This window comes from Anser anser, assembly GCF_964211835.1.
Source record: "Anser anser genome assembly, chromosome: Z".
NCBI lineage: Eukaryota > Metazoa > Chordata > Aves > Anseriformes > Anatidae > Anser > Anser anser.
This window is the reverse complement of record NC_139723.1, coordinates 25,811,853-25,832,482: the sequence shown is the minus strand read 5'-3', so window position 1 is coordinate 25,832,482 and position 20,630 is coordinate 25,811,853. Positions and strand designations below refer to the sequence as shown.

Below are 20,630 nucleotides of genomic sequence, written 5' to 3'. Positions count from 1 at the left end.
TATTCTTCAGTCTCTAAGAGCTTTAACTCAACCCATTACAATACTGTAAAAAAGATTTTGAAGGGCTTTCCGTTGAAAGTTGTTCAAAATGAATGGGAATGGTTACAAATATGCTGATATTTAGGGCAACTTTACAAAGGAATTGAAATCCATCCTTTTAAATTACACTCACTAGTTTCTGAATATAAGCCTTTGTTCTCTCTATCTGCACATATATGTGAGGTTCTCAGCATAAACCCAGACTGCAAGCAGCACTGCTTTGTAAGAGCTTCATGCTCCTAAATTGTTAAGTGCACTTTGAAAAACCCATTCTTACTCATCTGCACCCACAAAGTTGGAATATTTACGACTAGCTAGTGAGGTTTCTGCACAAAGATATAACTTCTGATGAAGTAAAAAAATACATAAAATAAAAATAAAAATAAAGGTCAGAAACAAAGAAGCAAATTTAGAAGGTGACTAGTTTGTCTTTTGTGTTGTGCTGTATTTTCTGAGGCTACTAATCCTTAAAACAAATGATGATTAGAATAGTTTGAAAGGCCATTCACCAACTTCTACACCTCTAAATGTTCCCTGAGTTGATCCCATCTCACAGGGATCAGCCCTGTATCAGCTCCGAACCTTGTCACAGCTTTCTTCCTTCTAATGGCAGGATGAAGGGAAGTGCAGACCCCTGGAAGTAACAAAGTTGGAAGGAGCAGAAATAGGTGCTGATACCACTCTTGGTAAACCATTTGTTTTTAAGTGTATACCTCAAAGTGGAAACAGGATTTTCTACTTCTGTGCAACTTCCAACCAAGAAATGAAGAGGTAAGTGATCTTTCATTTAATAGGATCAGTTTTGTTATTCTGGGACGGGGAGAGGAAGGTTGAATTTTTGTAGGATATTTGCAAGACCTGCCTTGATCAATGGGAAAAACAAAACAAAACAAAACAAACAAACAATAAAACTGTCAACTACTTATGGGAAGGATGGTGTTTCTGACTTCTTATTTTCTGAAGTTTCAAGAATATTTTTTATCTTCAGAGTTTATCTTGTCTTTATTTTGATGAGAAAAAACAGTTTTTTCACCAAGTCTTTAACACTCATGTCAGGATTTCCCCAAAATCCCCTTATTAAAGTTACCTCCAGGGGGAAAAAATATATATACATATATACAAGTGGAAATCTGAATCTTCCTGTGGATGTAAACTTGCTTATTGGTCATTTCCCACCAATGGTCTTGCTTCTGCCTGACAAGGATATTTCGAGTAATAAATGCAATCCCGTCTTCTGTTTCCCCTTCTGTCATTCTGTCACATCATTATTTTTGCATTTTAAAGTGTGAACATGCCACAAAAGCATATTAGAATTGATAAGCAATGAATTTAGGCTGTTCTTAGAGTTTTCAAAAATTTTCTTCAAAAATGTTTCTGCATTTCCTCAAAACTGTAGCAGACAAAAGGACTAAAATCACTGAAAACATAATTAATGATTTATAGGTTTTAATTTAAAAATGTATTAAAAACAGCCTAATTTTCCCTTGTTTTATTGTTCATTACCAGAAATATAAAGCTGTAAAGCAGGATGACATTTGCTAAGATTGATTCATTCACACATCTTTTCAATGTAATCTTAGTACTTAACACATCGTCCACTATAGCAATATTGCAGCATTTTCTACTCCCTATTGCTATGCTGTCCATGATATAAAAAAAGAAATAAAATTAAATTAAAAAAAAATGGAAAGAGAGAGAGAGACAACAAATATCTTGCTTTATTTTGAAACCTCCAGTTTCAGGATGCCTCATTTTTTCTAAAAATTCCATATCTACATGATAACAATGACACAAGAATGATCATTTAGCCTGACATGGTGAATTATGTCCAAAATGTATACCTTCATCCTGTCTGCAGTATTGCTCTAATTTATTACAATGTTATACAGCAAGCTGAGACTTACCTTTCTGCAAGTTAGCAGTATTTATTTAGATTTAATCCACTACTTTTCTATCTTCAAGCCTTGAATGTGTCCTGAAAATTCCACATCCCTTTGAAAGCTGTCTACTTCCGCAGGAATTAAAAGAGGCACTGAAGCACATTTATTCTGTTCTACCGAACTAAGCTATTCTTGGTTTTGGTCATTTTATAGGTGGCTGGAGGCTATGGAGAAAGCAGTTCATCCTGTCCATCAGGTAATGCTTTATTTATATGAAAAGCATAGCACAGTAGATTGTGGAGAAGAATGAGAGACCGTACATGTATTTGTGCAAGGCCAGGCACAGACAGCAACTGGAAGCTGCACACATTTGTTCTGGGCTGCTGGAATATGAATCAGCTCCAATTTGAAAGCCGTGTACACACGATTGTGTCTCAGCAAATATGTTTTGCAGCCATATGGTGATACGAATCGAAATGTTCCCTCTCCAGATATCAGCAGCTTTAAGCTAGTTCAGAAACATGACCTAAATGAGGGTAGTGAGAAGGGAGGGAGGAAGAGAATGAGCATTGGAGAGAAAACTTACTACCGCATGTGCTTCTTGAAGTAATATTATTTGGAATATATGAAAAGAAAGGCTCTATCTTCTTAGATATTCCCTGAAAGTGTGTCTTGATTGCAAGCTATCCTCTTTTTGAGGCTATCCCCTGTCATTTCAGCCAGAATATTGGGGGGAGGGGGGGGGGAACATTTATTTGATGAGATGAAGAGAGATTAGTTAACTTATAAATTACTTATCTCTTTATCTCTTTATATAGCTATGCTCTCTGCTGGTCCCTGTGGCTGTGAGAAACATAGCCATATATGAACTTGAGCTGCTTAAGAGAGACCTTTCACAGTCCAGCATAACTTAGTACAAATAGGCCCAGACTGCCCCCAGACCGGGAGCTGCAAAGCCTGTTCAGGGGATTCCAGGTTGGGAAGCATAGAGTTGAAATGGCTTTAGCCTGCTCTTTCCTGGCCCCCTGATTCTTCTTTTTCCTCCTATAGACAGACCACCTTTATAAGAATGTGCTGTAGATCTGTAAAATCTTTTTTTTTAAGGGTTTAGCTACGAAAGTAGCTTGTTTTTTGTTTGTTTGTTTTTTAGCAAAATGAAACTGAGGCTCAAACACAGAATAAGTATTAAAGTCTACCTTTTTGGTAGATAAAATAAAATCTTCTATAAAAATTTAAATAAAATAATAATGTACAAATGATAACCTGCATAAATACAGTGCAGAAAAAAAAATCTTTCTTCATTCTCTCAACTCAGGGCATAGGCGTGACCCCTTTTGAAGTATGTTTTAATAGGTTTCCAATCAATGAAAGGAAGCCTTTTTTCTTACTGTAATTTTTCTTCCACTAAAATAAAACCAAAGATATATATCTGAGCTTCATTTTCTAGATGAGATTATAAGTACAAAGCCAAACTTAAGTCTATTTTACCTGACAGTGTTGCTTAAAAGAATACAAAGGATCCAGATACTTAAAACCAGCACAAATAAATCAAATCATTTTAAAAGTCCACAATGTTCACAACCCAAAAGAAACAATATAGTCTCAGCCAAAAATGAGAAGGGCACATATACACAAACTAAAATGCATCAAAAGAGCCATTCTTCAGTGTAAAATGCAAAAATAACTTTTCAGATAAAAAGAACCACCTTTTTATATATTGAAACATCTCTCATGCTTTGTTTGCTACCATGTCTTACTTCTGATCACTTTATATTTTTTAGGTTTTTTTAGCAAACAATATCCTTTTCTGAAAAAAATGTTTGATTTAATATTTTGCTTTCATTGCCGAAGTTCTGCTTTTAATGAACACTCTGTATCAAACTAATTCCTTCCTTCAATATGGATTTTTCGTTCAGTTGAATAAACAGTGTATTTTCTTTCTTTTTTTTTAGCTATGTTGTTTTTACTGACTTTTTAGTATAGCTAGTGTATTACGGTAGGACCCACAACACAACATCGTAATCTTCTCTTAATGAATTTACAAGTATTTTATGCATATGTCTATTATTAGTAAAGTCATCTTATGCACTTCACTGCAATAGGTCCAAGCATGTTCCCTGTTCATAACAAAGTATATAGCTGTCTATATTTTGTCAGGTCTCTTTCCATCATTGGCTTGTGGAGACAGAGAGGAAGAAGGATAGAAAGACATAAAGAAAGAGAAAATGAAAAAAAAAGAAAAGAAAAGAAAAGAAAAGAAAAAAAAGAGAGAGAGAGAGAAAGAAAGAGAGAAAGGGAGAAAAGGAGAAAAGGAAGGAAGGAAGGAAGGAAGGAAGGAAGGAAGGAAGGAAGGAAGGAAGGAAGGAAGGAAGGAAGGAAGGAAGGAAGGAAGGAAGGAAGGAAGGAAGGAAGGAAGGAAGGAAGGAAGGAAGGAAGGAAGGAAGAAAAAGAAAGAAAGAGAGAAAGAGAAAGAGAGAAAGAGAAAGAAATGACAGAGAAAAGAGAAAGAAATAAAAGAAAGAAAGAAAAAGAGAGAGAAAGAGAGAAAGAGAGAAAGAGAAAGAGAGAAAGAGAAAGAAATGACAGAGAAAAGAGAAAGAAATAAAAGAAAGAAAGAAAAAGAGAGAGAAAGAGAGAAAGAGAGAAAGAGAAAGAGAGAGAGAAAGAGAGAGAAAGAGAGAAAGAGAGAAAGAGAGAAAGAAAGAAAAAGAAAAAGAAAAAGAAAAAGAAAAAGAAAAAGAAAAAGAAAAAGAAAAAGAAAAAGAAAAAGAAAAAGAAAAAGAAAAAGAAAAAGAAAAAGAAAAAGAAAAAGAAAAAGAAAAAGAAAAAGAAAAAGAAAAAGAAAAAGAAAGAAAAAGAAAAAGAAAAAGAAAAAGAAAAAGAAAAAGAAAAAGAAAAAGAAAAAGAAAAAGAAAAAGAAAAAGAAAAAGAAAAAGAAAAAGAAAAAGAAAAAGAAAAAGAAAAAGAAAAAGAAAAAGAAAAAGAAAGAAAAAGAAAAAGAAAAAGAAAAAGAAAGAAAGAAAGAAAGAAAGAAAGAAAGAAAGAAAGAAAGAAAGAAAGAAAGAAAGAAAGAAAGAAAGAAAGAAAGAAAAAGAAAGGAGGAGAAGAGAGTGAGAGTGAGAGTGAGAGTGAGAGTGAGAGTGAGAGTGAGAGTGAGAGTGAAGGAAGGAAGATAAATGCAAAAGAAAAACTCTGTGGAAACATTCAGGTTGCTATTGATATTGCACACATTTTCCCCCTAAATTTCAAATGACAATGGTACTGGTTGATGCATAATTTTAAATATCTTTTGCAGACAAGCAAAAAAGCATAGGATTTGCTGGAGAGACTGAGTTCCTAGCACCTTTCAGATTTAAAGCAGCAGAAGAAATATTGCAAGCGCACATTAGGCAACTTGTTCTTATTAAGCAACAGACTATTTTTTTCCTGACTCTTTTTCTCGATTCGTATAAATAACCTATATAATGGCTGTATTTTATGGGTGGGTTTTTTTTCACCCCAGAAATGACAATGAGATCATATTAGTAATGGAGAAGACCCTGCTACCAAGAAAGGGCTGGGAAGACCATCTGTAAGCACTTAGTTTGCGGTAATGCTGCCATCCAAGTCTGAGTGCTGTATTCTGGCCTCAGACACCACCACACTTCCTCTGTAATGCAGAGGTTAGGAGGTGTACTTTATCTTGCCAGATTACATAAAATAAAGACTGCTGAAGTCAATCAAAAAATTTCTAAATGCAGATTTGAAATATGCCTGTTTCTACTGGCAAAATCTATACTGAAAAAAAAGAATAGATACAGAAAATGAAAGTAATTATTTTAACAGGGGAGAAGAAGTGAATCACTATATGACATCAAATATAGGCTTTTCAATTACATATTCAGAGTTGACTTCACAAATTGTTTTCACAACTAAAGCTTATTTCCTAAAAGGGGACCAGAGACAGTATCTTTTCATACTAGCAGGCCTTCCTTAATTTCTTACCACAACTGTTAATTTCATGCTTTCTTTACAGAACCACGTGTGGGTAGATGTCACACTGCATAACACTGCACTGCCACCCTTGGCCATCAAAAACCCGGAGTGCCTGGGGCTCCTCCACCAACTGGACAGAAGCAAAGATGTCTGGATTCAGCACTACTGCATTCTGAAGGATGGCTGCTTGTACTTCTATGCCACTCTCCGCTCCACACCCGCCCAAGGTAGGGGTGACCCTGAGAGATTTCAAATAATCCTCAAAGCAGAGGTGTTTCATTGCAGTTTTCCAAACAGAACTTTGACCATTATTGAAAGTTTCCTATCAGCAAACTAACACTGTTTTATGAAGACGAGCATAGGAAAACTAAACTCAACCTCTTTTCAATAAAAGAGTCTCCTCATTACCCCCCATCTTTTCTTTTTGTCCAAAGGTCTGAAGTTTTCTTTCTGGAACAGAGCTGACCAAGATCTGTGTACATTTCCTCAGGAGAACGTATCAGCAACAGAAGTCGCCCTCCCAAAACGCTTCACAGTGGCTTGACTCCATCTCACTAATGGCAGTCTGCCAAAAGCTGACTGCTGAGTGTTAAGATGACATCCTCAGAGGAAGGGACATTGTAACCTGTGGTTGTTTTTTCTGCCATTACCAGGCTTTCACACAGCCTTGGCAAAGGCAGTCCTCCCAGTGACAGGCAGAACTTCCCTCCTGCAGCAGAGGTCGGTGCTGCAGGGTTTGGCATGTCTCTTTGCAGCTAAGCTGAAAAGCCATGGAGCTGTCTAGCAGTTCTCAGAGGAGGAGGGTGTCTGGCCACTCCATGAAAGCAGCAACATGAAGAGGTTACCAGGCATCAGTCCCAAGCAGCCCTGAAGCTGATTTTCAGGCAGCTGAGTTTCAGGCACTCAAGAGAGCCTGCAGGCACAACCCTGTGAAAATTCATTGAAATTAAAAAAAAAAAAAAGGAAAAAAGCTTTCCAAGGCAGAAGGGTATTAGGACCTGTAAATGCACTCTCCCTGTCCTAAGGAAGCTGGCAGACATAGAATCAGAAAGGAAATGCTGTTGTACTTTTGCTTACTAGACAGCTAAAGGGTTTTTTCTTGGGGTTTATGCTATTCTCCAAACAATAAGGCTTTCCACTTTATATCACTTACATAGCACCTTTCATCTGCAAAAGGCCACACATGTGAAAGGACCAGTAATTTCTACAGGACACTGATGGTATGCCAAGAGTTAAGCAATGAATTAGTGGAAAGGCAAAAATTAAGGATTATGTATTTATGACATCCAAGCCTATGCTCCTACTGCTAAATTTGTCATTTTGGTTTTTAAATATTCTACCACTTACAATTTCTTCTGTACAGTAGTGTTTTCTCTCTTGTTATTGCCAGTCTTGTTTTTTTCTAATTTCACTACAGATTCTCACTCCTCCATATCATTTTCAATGCTGTAGCATTAATTTGTTGCTCTTGTGGTTAAATGTGAGAACTGAAAAAAAAAAATACTGACCATCAGCTCCATAGGTCTTTTGGCTATTCACCATATATGTACAAAGGGAATATATGCACCATTGTTGTCAAGTGACATCTGAAAAACAAAATAGCAGCTAAAATGAAAATGTGTCAAATTCTGTGTAATGCCTTTCCTTCACAGCTGGCTGGCGTGGCCTATAATGGCACTCCAGCTACTTATGTTAAATAAGGAGAACCAGTGCTGACTCCAGGATTCTTTTAAACTTTGAAATTTATATCCCTTTAGTTTTTAAAGAAAGAGAAAAGCACATCAAAAGCTAGAAGAATATTTTGCCACTTCAGATTCAAAGACAAGCTAAATAAAACTATACTGCTGATTGTATGTTGGACAAAGTGGATGACTGCAAGTTGGGAAGATTGTACTAAATACAGTCACTGTGCTGGAACTACACATACAAACAAAATTATACTATATTGACAGTATATAGACATCACTCTATGATGCTAATACTGCTTCTATCTATGTCTTTAGCTCATATTTCACTGATTTTAATGAACTAAAATATAGACCATTTTAATTTCAGTGTGTGTAAAATGTCTAAAGTACCTGACAGATAAAACAAAATTTTCAAGTTTAACTTGAATCAGTTGCTATAATTGACCAACTAAAATCAAACCTCTGAATCTTGGATGTTCATACAGTTCTGAGGACAAGAGTTTAGCATAGAAGAAACTCACTGCAGCACAAATGTAGCTATTCTCAAAATTCACATCCGTAATCCTTTTCAGTCTTAACTTTTAGTATGGCATAACTTCAGTATATCTTTTAGTATGTCCATACTTCAGATAAGGTCAGTTTCTCACTAAACCAACATCCTTTTTTTGTAGTCATATTCATACTTGCTGATTTTAGGGACATGAATGGACTTTTATGGCTTTATATTCCCATTATCTCTCAAGTTGGCACTGGCAAAACAGCATGAGCTGGAGCAAGTTTTCATAATGTGACAGAACTGTTTCTTAAGTTCCAGTAACTAGACAGATACATTTGTGCCAAAATAGCTGGGAACAGGAGTATTAACCAAGAGAAAATTCAGTTTGTAACAACAAAAAGGTTTATCGCCTGAACACCGCTTTTCATCCAAAGAAGCGTAGACCTTTCCTGAAGCAGACCAGGGGCAGAGCTGAAAACTGAGCTTACTGAACTCCCATTAAATTCTACACCAAGCAGCTGAGGGAAAATAATAATAATAAAATTAAAATATATATATATGTATATGTGCGTTAAAAAAAGGGGTTCTGATTTTGAACAGGAACTTGGTCAGGAGATCTTGTAGAAAGATCAAGCATGGAGCTCCACAGTATTTACAGATCAATTTTCAGAATAAAACCAAATGGTCATATTTTTCATATTTTACTTGTAAATTCTGCATAATTCCATGGAAACACCCAACACAGTTCTTCTGAAAATTAATTTTTCAAGAATCATCAGTATGCATATAATGGGCAGCAGTTTTATTAATGGTATGTTCAATATACATGATGTATATTATTTTTTTCTGACCAGGTGGCCTCTACCTCCAGGGATATATTGTGAGTGAACAGTCTCTAGGCTCCAAAAGATCTGTAATTGAACTCAAACCTCCATCTGAAGAGTTTAAAACTTTCTACTTATGTGCAGAGAACGTTAACGAAAACAAAAGGTAAACCAAGCTTTTTTTTTTTTTTTTTTTTTTATTTTTTGACAGACTGCAGGAAAGTGGGAACACTGTAGCTTGGGAAGATCTGTTGACAACTTTTAATTCTGTTTTCACTTGTTCCCTCAGATTTCCCTTTAATTCTAGCTTTAGTCACACTGCAGTACAACATGCTGGCACGTGTGAGTCATCAATTCTGTTACTGTCAATGCTGAAACTACAGAAGAGCTGGATTGCAGAGGTTCAGAAAGAAATCTGAATAAGGTGCCTTTCACAATGTGGGGCTGATTACACTAAACTGAAAAGCTATGGCACCTTCTCATTAGAGAAGCTCAAACTAATGGAATGTATATCCTCCTCATTCTCAAGGATGATTTACTTCCAACAATGATCATTAGAATTAAAATTGAAAATTGGCCTATGAAATCATGTTCTGAAGGTGAATCCTGTCATCACAATCCAGCCAAATTCTACAGCTGTCAGTGGGAGTTCTGCTTGTGTAAAGCCTTCTAATTACAGGATTGGATTTTAATTTAATGAACAGAGGACAAAGCTATTCAGTATGCTGGAAACTGGTGTTAAGATGCACTGCTGTTATAGTCAACTCCTTTGTCTGCTGCTTCTCTACAATCAATATGCACAGTAATGTCTGCACAAACACAATTTATAAAGACATGTTTCACAGGATATAAAAGTGCATGCATAACACTGATCACAGACAGTTGGTCTTTCCTTTCTTCCAGGTGGATTACAGCTTTGAAAGCATCTATTAATAAATGGTTACCCCTACACCAGGCAATCCAAGATTTCATGAACAGACCACTGGAGGAGACAAGGATGTGAGAAGGAAGCTCATTTTCCCCCTCAATTTCTGTTTTCCATTAAAAACTTCGTGTTATGTCTTTTGACCCATCTCAAAAGATGTTCTAGCAGCAGATAATCTTTAGCATTGTTATACATTCATATCTTTTGCAAGCTTTAGTAAATAAAATTAAAGCAATATTGCCTTCTTTGTGGCTATCTTTATTTTATGCTTCTTTTCAGTTTTAGGGTTCATAGGCCACGCATAACGCTACTTTGGCTTTGAAGCCATAAAGTGACGTTGAATTTATCTGATGCAACCAAAAGAGAAAGCACTATATTTCAATTATTTCATATTACCTGTCTTATATCTGCATCACTTTTTATTTGCAAATGCACCCTTTGCAAAGATTTTTGCTTTTTCCATTCCAAAGCTTCATATGTGGGTTTGCCTTTAGGTTTATAGATGGTGTGAGGCCCAAGGTTGGAATAGGACAGGCTGACTGAGTTGCTAAAAAGTACATACCATTACTGTATGCCTGGAGGAATGGAATAAATTTTTATGATATGGATGAATACCTTTGTTCTTGTGCATTCTATATTAACATAAATTTTAATTTAAAAGTGGTTTGGATTTGGCCATCTGGCAGCACAGCACTGCAAATTTATGGAGAGAAATCAAGAATCAAAGACACTGTTTCCTCTAGAATTATCAGAAGGAAACAGCACCATAAATCTTACAAGGATATCAGAATTAGACATATGTGGTCATTGCAGCTGGTCATATACACTGTGTGCTACATTATTTTCTAACATTAAAATAATTCTTCCCATGAAAAAATCTGTGTGTTTTTTCCAAGCTTTCTAAAATACTAACTCAAATAAAATAGTAAAAGGTTAGTTCCATTTATTTATTGAAACTATGTACAAACTAAATATCTCATCCTAAGAAATTTACAATTTAGTGCTGCAGCAAAGTACAGAAAAGAAAAAAGTATATACGCAATACAGACAAAATAATAATAACACTAATTAATAATAATAATAATAGCAACAACAACAAGAACAATACCAGTTCATGAGATTTTATTACAAAGGCTTATATTTGGTTTTCTTGTGACAGTCCTTAGACCCTGAGATCACCAGAACACACCAAACCTTGAACACAGCAGTACTTCAGCTACTTGGTAGCCCTTGTTGTCATTCTGTGAAATACCAATTGCCATGCTATAAAAAGCAAAAAAGTGAGTGATGCTCCCTCACCTACCACAAGTGTATTTTTTCAGGCCTCTTCACATTTAAGCCAATCTGAAGGAGACCTCAGAGCTTTAGATGCTTTAGATGCTTAAAGGTGCCACTTTAAAGAAAACACTTACACAGTCAATACGATTTGCTACAGTGATTTGAGTGAATTTAAAAAAAAAAAAAAAAAAAGTAGTATAAAAAATTTTCTGAAAACAGACACCCAACCCTAAATAGATTTGTGCTCTTAGATAAAACGTATAACTGTATTTGAAAGAGAACAAGTTTGGTCAGCATGATCACATCCTACATTTACTGCCAACATTTTGAAATTTTCATGGTCAGAAGTCAAATTCACATTTCCACTACGATTGTGAGAACAAGTAATGAAGTAGGTATTAGTGATTTATTTTTCTTATTCTTTTCGACATTGGAGAAGGCAACATACAGATCAAGTACAAATGCTGTTAACTTGAAACTAGTAACTGTTAACATTTCCTATGAAGCAGTTATCAAATCTAAAGTGGCTGTTCACAGATAGGAAGAAGAAAAGAATCAATAGGTAAAACTCTTGCAAACAAGACGAAACAGAACAAATGTGCTTCCCCTCCCTCTTAAAAAAAAATAAAAATAAAAAATAAAAAGCTTAAACAAAGAAGCTGAGAGGATTGGTCACCCTATGATAATCTTCTTAAGTGAGCTCTGAACTGATATTCCTCTTCAAATGTTGCTAGCTTACTAAGCCTGTTTTTCCCCTTTAACAAGTGTCACTTGCAGCCAACCTCAGTCACAGCATAGCAAAGTGTCTTGTTTGTATAGTTTTGAAGAAATATAATTTGTGTGGTGCAAAGAATGAGTGTTGATGAAAGATTCAGTAACCACAATGGCAAGTTGCAAAAGGAAATGAGCTGTTCAGTCTGAATGAATGTTACAGCAAAGGGTCTTTTTTTCTTAACATCTCACCAAATTTTCATCATTATAAAGTGCTCTATAAATTAAAGTGCTTTCCACCATAATTTCAATAAATTTCACAAACAGAGAGGGACTGGTGGAAGGTGTGGTGGTCGAGTGTCTTGGGCAGAGTGACCACGACATGGTAGAGTTCTCTATTCTTGGTGCAGTCAGGAGGGGCATCAGTAAAACTGCTACCTTGGACTTCCAGAAGGCAGACTTTGAACTGTTCAAGATACTGGTAGGGAAGGTCCCTTGGGAGTCAGTCCTGAAGGGCAGAGGGGTCCAGGAAGGCTGGATGTTCCTCAGGAAGGAAGTCTTAAATGCACAGGAGCAGGCTGTCACCATGTGCCATAAGATGAGCAGGCGGGAAAGAAGATCAGCATGGCTGAACAGGGAACTTTTGCTGAGTGGCCGGGAGAAAAAGAGTTTATGACCAGTGGAAGAAGGGACAGGCAACTCAGGAAGAGTACAAGGAAGTTGCCAGCATATGCAGAGAAAAAATCAGGAAGGCTAAAGCACTACAGGTTTGGGGCAGAGTGGCTGGAAAACTGCAAAGAGGAAAAGAATCTGGGAGTGCTGATCGATGCTCGCCTGAACATGAGCCAGCAGTGTGCCCAGGTGGCCAAGAAGGCCAACGGCATCCTGGCTTGTATCAGGAATAGTGTAGCCAGCAGGACCAGGGAGGTGATCGTTCCCCTGTACTCAGCTCTGATGAGGCCGCGCCTTGAATACTGTGTTCAGTTTTGGGCCCCCAATACAAGACAGACACTGAGGCCCTGGAGTGTGTCCAGAGAAGGGCTATGAAGCTGGTGAAAGGCCTGGAACACAAGTCCTGTGAGGAGCGGCTGAAGGAACTGGGGTTGTTGAGTCTGGAGAAGAGGAGGCTCAGGGAAGACGTTATTGCTCTCTATAACTACCTGAAAGGAGGTTGTGGTGAGGTGAAGCTCAGCCTGTTCTTGCAGGTAACTAGTGATAGAACTAGAGAGAATGGCTTCAAGCCACGCCAGGGGAGGTTCAGGTAGGAAATTAAGAGACATTTCTTCTCAGAAAGAGTGGTTAGGTATTGGAACATGTTGCTCAGGGAAGTGTTGGAGTCACTGTCCAGGGGGGTTTTAAGGAAACGTTGGAGGTAGTCATGGTTTAGTGGATGATATGGTAGGGTGATGGTTGGACCAGATGATCTTATAAGTGTTTTCCAACTCTAATGATTCTATGATTCTGTGAATTTGTGCTTTATCTGGTGCCGCTTGCAAAAATCTGAAAACTTAAAATGAACTTCTTTACATTGGTGCATGTCAAAAATGTCTCAGAAATAACTCTGGTGAAGTCAGTACAATTCCAGTGCAATATAACTCTACAGAAGAGAACCGTCTTACTTGTATTGAAAAGCTATCCATTCACACAGTAGACTTTTTGGAGCTGTTAAATTAAATGGATAGTAAATCAGCAATTTATTGAAAGTTTTCCATTTGAAGGAGTTGATTAGGGTTTATATCTCTCTTCTACGATTTTTGACTTCCAAAATCTAATAAAATGCCAAGCTATGGTAAGCTTACCATTTCACAAATGACCATAAATTCTGAAGAAAAACTATGAAAACTGTGTAAATTATTTATAAATAATAATAATAAAAAAACCTACCTAGAATTTCATATTTATTTGTTTTTGTTTAAACTATCTATTTTTAACCCAGGAAAACTGAGGAGGAACCAAGCAAAAGCCTGTTAAATTTCTGAATTAAGGTGCATTTCTCTGTACAACTGAGAACAGATCAGTGTAGTCTATGGGCTCTTCTCCTTTATGAAATAACCATGATCCTAAGAAAGTATCTATGTACTTCTGGTACCTAAGGAAGTAAGCTGCCATCTATAAGCTGCCATTTTCATAAAACACTCTCACAATCTCTTCCCATTATTACCAGCACCAAAAATATTCTGAAAAATATACAGAGATTTTTGTTCCATATATATCAATAGCAAGAAAATTGTCGGTGGAGGGATTAGCAATGTCTCAATCCTAGTTACTTCAGCAGATTTTATTTTTATTCTTACCACTATTCACACCACTTCTCTGGCAATGCTTTTCCTCCTGCTTTGTCCTGGGATTTCTTCCTGATCCAAATGCATTATCAGAGGAATTTTTCTGAAGATTTCCAATGATTTTTTTCCCCTGTGGTGTTTCACTCTCCTATGCAGTTTTGATTGCATATGAGATCTAATAATAACCAAATAACTGTAATTACAAATAGCAGTAAATATTTCAGTGTTCATACGCGTATTTTTTCAGCTTAATATTGTGATCTCCCTGCTACCAAGGTTTATTGCTTTCCACTAACCTTTCCACTTTCTATTGGCATTTTTACTCCCTGAGTGTTTTTATTAAAATGTTCCAAAATGAAAAATAAAAATAATAATAAAAAAAATAATAATCTGGAAGTATTTTTTCCAGAACAGATTCTTTTTGTTTGCATTTTTTAATGATTTTTTTCACATTGTTTTCAGCTTCAAAGCTTTAGTTACATTTGAACATTATTGGCAGTTTGGGGAAAAAAAAAATCCATTTCAAGACTAAGAGTTTTCTCTGGGTATTCAGTACTTTCACTACTACTGCAGGTCGAATGACTTAACATTCATTTAGCTACCACAGGATTTGCCATGCTAGGTCAGATCTTCACTTATCAAATTGAGAACTCCACATCCTGAGATGTGCCAAAGGCAAAACAAAGAAGAAAGAAGGTAATAAACAAACAAATAAATAAATAAAGCTCTGCACAGCAAATTGCCCATTCCAACACACACAAGATAAAAATCCTTTATGAAACCTATAGCAATCAGCTTGTATCTTCCAGAATGAGATATAGTACACTTAGCTTGACATACATTTGGCTACAGAACAAATGCTAGCCATGGTCTTCAAGTCAGGCAGGCCTTTTTTTTTTTAAAAAAAAAAAAAGTCAAAATGGGCTTGTTAATACCACACATCCTTTCCATAAAACAGAGAGATATTTGTTTTTTGTTATAGGTGTTTGCTTTGTTTTGTTTTGTTTTATAATGAAGTACTGATATTTCTCTTCTCTTTAGCGCATGACCATTTCTTTACTCACACAATAATGTCTCCTCATAGTAGGAGAGAGAATAACATAGCAGGAAAGAGAGAGACAGATTAGTCACTTTATCATTCACTATCCTGAACAACTAATCCAATTACCTGCTTTTACCCTTTATACCAGAGGAAACATAATTAACATGCACTAAGTACAGAGAAAGGCAATAAAGGTGTTTTGGGTAAGGCTTAGGTGGAAAGAAAGTTATATAAAGAACAGAAAGAAAAAAAAAAAATCTCCTGAGCAGGGAAAGAATGGGCATTAGGTAAGGTGAAAAATATGGAAAGATCACAGATGTCCAATATTAATAATAGCGATAATAATGATAGGAAAATTTTCATTTGTCCTAAGGAAAACTTGGCATCTGAAATGTGTGCTAATAGAACAGTAGATGGTGTCAAGTGCAGTTAAAAATTGAAGTAATTTTCCAATTTTTCTAACAGGTAGAAATTTTTGGTACAAGTAACCTTACGTTATGCACTATTTTAGGTGCATGTGGATATTCAAATAGTGATCTTTAAGCAGGCATGTTTTTAAGGCCAAATAGATAAATAAAATGTCTTTCTTGACAAGGTAGGGTAAAACCACAAGTATAGTTGTTCTTCCTGGGTGACTGCACCACCACAAAAAGCACACTGGAATGTCAACATCTTACATATGTTCTTCAATTTTCTTAATATATTTCATAAAGTGGTCTGCGGGATGAAATGTGAAATCTGCAGAATGCTCCAAATCCAATACCACTAAATAAATGCTCACTCTTCTCTGTGTTTAAACATATGATTAGAAATTAAGATTATGCCTATTCTTAGCATTTTACAGACCCGTATTTGCAACAGAAGTTTGCATCCTATTGATTACATTCGTAATTTTGAGACACAAAACAAGAGCATGTTTTTCAAGACAGAATAGAGTACATGTAAGGAAAAAAACAATCAAAAAGTTTTGGGTTTAAAAAGTTTTAGAACGGAGTCTGGCTGCAAAGTAATGAAAGAACACAGCTTTCTCAATATCATTTCATATGTAGTTTATGAAAGAACTCTCTTAAGAAAACTTCACATTATGTAATTTTTCATTATAGATGTATGACAGTTAACCTGTGATATGTATATATAATATATATCTTATAAATTGTGTCTGTAACAGTAAAAGTTAAACAAAGATGCTTATTTGTTTAAATAATAGTAACGATAACAACAACATCTAGAAAGAGAGCTACTTTGGTGATACTCAAGGCATCAACAGAAAACATGTAAACTTAAGGAGCCTTGGTGTTAAGCTTGTTTAAGAAAAAAAAAATGTGTCTAAGGACACTCTTTCACAGACATTGCATCTCAGTGTTGTAATTAAAGCATCCTGCTTCCAGTTGCAGTGAAAAGCTGGAAAAAAATGTGGCAGAACTGTGGCAGCTTATCTGTTTTTACCCTCAGGTGTTTGTTGCCAACCTCACTTCAGGAGTAGACGCATGTTAAACTGCCACATTTTATGAGCCAAGAGAATAGACTGTGTGATAATTCCTCATTTTCTCTAACGCAAAACCAGTTGGCATAGTTTAAGTGACTGCTGACAGCTTTGCTTTTATCTTCATATGAAAAATATGTTGGGAGAACAGTGAGAAAAATATGAGCATAGGGAAAGCACTACCTCCATCCTGAGACATGCAGGTCTTTCTTGTTCTTCCCTTGGGACTAAAGAACTACACTTCTGGCTTTAAAAAACAATAAGTAAAACACTACTCTTTTCAGTCTTCAAGTTACTCCAGTAATATCAATCAAATGCTATTATCTTTATACTTACAACAATTCAAATGGGAATTCAGGAAATAGTCTGAAAATATTCCTGAAGAATCATGAGAGGAAAGTCCCCAGAAATTAGACAAATCTTAGACTATATATATATATATTAAGAAAACAGAGGTACATATTTTGCTATGAAATTGGACAGAATTTTTATTTAGACACCAAAGAAATGCTAGCATGCAATGGCATCTGAAAATTCAGATTTCTCCGAAGGCTGAGGGATTTTAGATTTTAAACTTTAAATGAAGTTCCCCTTCAGCATCCAAGTTTTGTCCCATTTTATCTTTTGTTGCAATTTCTTCAAAGGAAGACACAGAAGGTGAAGCTGGAGTAACCTAGTTCGTTGCTGTCTCATGTCAGCAAGGGATTGGCACAGCTGTGCAATCTCTCTATAGCTAGTATCTCACTATGGGTCATTTGTTTGCATTCAAGGCTCTATATTTATTGCCAGATACGCCCGCATTCAAGGCTTTCCTTTCACTGCCAGGAAAAAGATAGCTATATTGAAACCAGAACACTTCCATTAGCAGAGTATGATATTCCGTTGAGAAGAAATGGGGTCATGTACTTGAAGCATGATTTATTCAGATGGTTAGCTGCACTCCAAATGGAGCTCGTTTTCTGCCCTGTTCAGCAGAAAATACATACAAGATTCTACAGAGGGAAAGCCACAGAAGCTCACCAATGCATTTTCCACAGAGGGCTGAGATATTTAGCAGGAAACACTTTGGGGCCACAAAAACATTTTTGCGAAGTGCATAATTCCCTTTCGTAATGTGTTTCTGAAGGACACAGGTGTGTGGGTCTGTCTTTTTTTTCCCCTTTCTTTTTCTTTTCCCCTTTCCTTTTTTTCAAATCTCATTTACCAGAAACTGAAAGTCATTTTAGTGGAAAATATTTCTGAATTTTCCAGAGTTAATCCACCTTTCATCTACAGTAATGATGAAATACGCTTTAGCAAAAGCTGAAACACTGCAGCACTCTAGGGCAGAAATCTGACTGCCTAACATCCAGACTTTTCTGACATGTGAGCACTTATTCCCATTCCCTCTGTTGGCATTATGCCCATTCACAATATGACATACTAATTTTATCTGAGTGGAGGGGAAGGATTTCAGCAGTGTGTGGAATTCGACATCTTTTATTCAGGATGATATTCTCAAGGGCAGTTTATGCCAGCCAAGCCAGATAGTGCACAACAAAAAATTCTGTGGTGTCAGAAGAAATGCTTTCTTTTTTGTGGAAAAAGAAAAATGTGGTTTTCACCTAAAGGCTTCACCATTTAAGAGAAAGCCTCCTATTAATGGAAAAAGAGAGCAAAATGATTTCTTAATACTTTAGGACATCTAGAGGTTTTCTATTTGGTGGTTTTTTTCATTTGCATATTATTTTGTATGATGTCAGCTGTAGCAATGTATAATGTCATATGCATTTTCATACTTTATGTTAGCAATTTCCTAATTTTATATTGCTGAGAACATCTGTTATTTAGCATCAGCTGAAATTTGTCATTTACAGTCATTACAACAGACTGGACCTACTGTAAATTAGAAGAAATCTTTGAAAACTTGATGTAGAAGAAAAGATATTTCAATAAAAAAATTGGTGGCACTCCTCCTCCCTCTTAAAAATAAATAAATAAATAAAGTCACTTGTAAACTAAATTCTACATCTCTAAATGTGAATTATCTGAAACCAACATTTCAAAGACGATATTATGCAAGAAATTTTAGACATATTTGCTCTTTTCAAAAATAGGAAAGAAAAACAAAATTTGAAATGTGAGCATTGAGAAGTAAATTTCTGGATTTTGAGTAGATACAGAAAGGATATGCAATCAATTATTGTTATTTTTAGTCTTGTGTTGGAATTAGGCTTGTTTGGTTTTGTTTGGTTTGCTTTGTTTTTTTTCTAAATAGTCTCATTGCTCCACATTCTGAAATAGGAAGACAGGAGACATTTAAAGCAACATCTTGATGGTTTAGCTAAGTATTATTTCTTTAACAGGTAACCTCAAAAAAAATAAATTACAAAATCTGATAAGCCACTGTAGTTCCACAGATAGAGGATAGCTGCTGGATTCATGGCTGCAGGTGTACTATTAAATTCAACAAATTCAGTTCAATTCTTTGTTCACGAGTTTCATGGATAAAAAGTGAGCTCTCCTTATGCAGTAAAAAACCACATATTCCCTGTTCTCCAGTTGCCACAGAAACGGGTTTTCTAAAGTAATATGAGGACAGATCATTGTAGTTAGGTCCAGGCTAACCAGATAGCTTACCACTAGTCAGTTGCCATGGGACCGTTCTTACAATTAAAATATTTCTCTCCATACTGATAGAAATAAGAAAATGAGCTGCTGGGGAGGACTATTTCGGAGGGCAGCCACCAAAGACTGGCAATGATGTCCCCAGGAGTACACCCACCTGTCACCAGGGCACAATCCCCCTCTGCACATAACCAGAGCCCTTCTGCAGGCAGGCTGGTGGCCCCCCTAGGAGAAGAGCATGGCTCTGGGAGGGAAAGTCTCTCAGTGAGTATCGATAACACTCAAGGGAGCAGGCATCAGAGCCAGTATCTCACTGCTGAGCAGCTGGTACAAGTCAGCTTCTACTCTGTGTTTCTGTGTAGGATACAAGTTGTGGTTCATAAACAAGTTGGGAAAACAGCCTAAATTTTGCTAGTGAAACAGATCTCACTCTAGGGAAATAGTAACACAACTTGATGAGGGAAAAGACCAAAGCAGTAAGAGTATCTGGAAGAGTGCAAGCATCTAAGCTCAGTCTGACCCCAAGGAGCTTCCCCAGCTGAAGCTGCATTCAGCATAATCCAGTGTCAACAGTTTCAAGGAGACTTCATGAAAGTTGTAATTAAAAATATCCTGTCTACAAACTATAGTGCAAAAGTATAAAAGAAAAAAAAAAAAAAAGTAGTCACCGCTATCCCACTATCTAAATAAAGAGCAGCAGTACACATGGTTATGGTGGACATCCAACAAGAATGAGTGCTCTCACATTGCGATTTTAACAAGGGTAGGAAAATCTGTCCTACTTCAACTTTCGGTATTGCCAGATACAAGACAAACTGACATCTATCTCTGCACAGGCTGGTAATCAGAACAGATACCCATAATTCCTACAAAACTGAATTCTAGCCGGATACGCCTTCATGACTGTAAATACCTGTGCTAGAAACACTAAAGTTTACTTATGTATGCAACAGTCACTGTTTGCCATGCATTCAGAGTACGTTCACTGCTGCAAAGGCTGCTTATTTGCAATTGCTCTATTAGATCAGCAAACGATTTAAACTGGTCTGCAAAGCCAAGTACAGCATAATCTCAACATTACTGACAAGTAGTAATAACAGAGCAGAGAAATATGGCCAGATACTTTTAAAAAATCATTCTAGAGGCCATCTGTGGGAAGAAACGTAGGCTCTAAATAAAATGGGAAAGTGAAAGGAAACACTGTGGCTTTGAGCTGATGGCAATGGGTGGATGTGTAGGAGTTCCACCCACAAAAGGGCAGTGCAAGCAAGGTAATACCACGGAACGCATTAAATGGGAAAGAAGAGAGAGCAATCACCTCTCTCTGCCAAACACAAAAAGGATTCAGATCAAGGATATGGTCACAAAGAGGACAAGATGAAGTTAGCAACACAGACCTT

At 36.4% G+C, this 20,630-nt stretch overlaps 1 protein-coding gene and 1 long non-coding RNA gene across 3 annotated transcripts in view; one reads left to right on the top strand and one right to left on the bottom strand.

Moving 5' to 3' along the window:
* The window catches only part of LOC310889819 (uncharacterized protein), a 51,522-nt gene extending 40,769 nt beyond the window's left edge, over positions 1–10,753 (top strand). For both annotated transcript variants that reach the window (XM_083817907.1, XM_083817908.1), the window contains 5 exons: positions 653–810; positions 2,133–2,175; positions 5,935–6,121; positions 8,933–9,068; positions 9,806–10,753. In XM_083817907.1, coding sequence (XP_083674033.1) covers positions 653–810; positions 2,133–2,175; positions 5,935–6,121; positions 8,933–9,068; positions 9,806–9,905 — 624 coding nt within the window. In that variant the 3' untranslated portion in view covers positions 9,906–10,753. The remainder of the gene's footprint in view (positions 1–652; positions 811–2,132; positions 2,176–5,934; positions 6,122–8,932; positions 9,069–9,805) is intronic.
* LOC310889824 overlaps positions 1–20,630 on the bottom strand; it is a 97,796-nt gene that overhangs the window by 43,249 nt on the left and 33,917 nt on the right. The gene's annotated exons all lie outside the window — the stretch shown is intronic.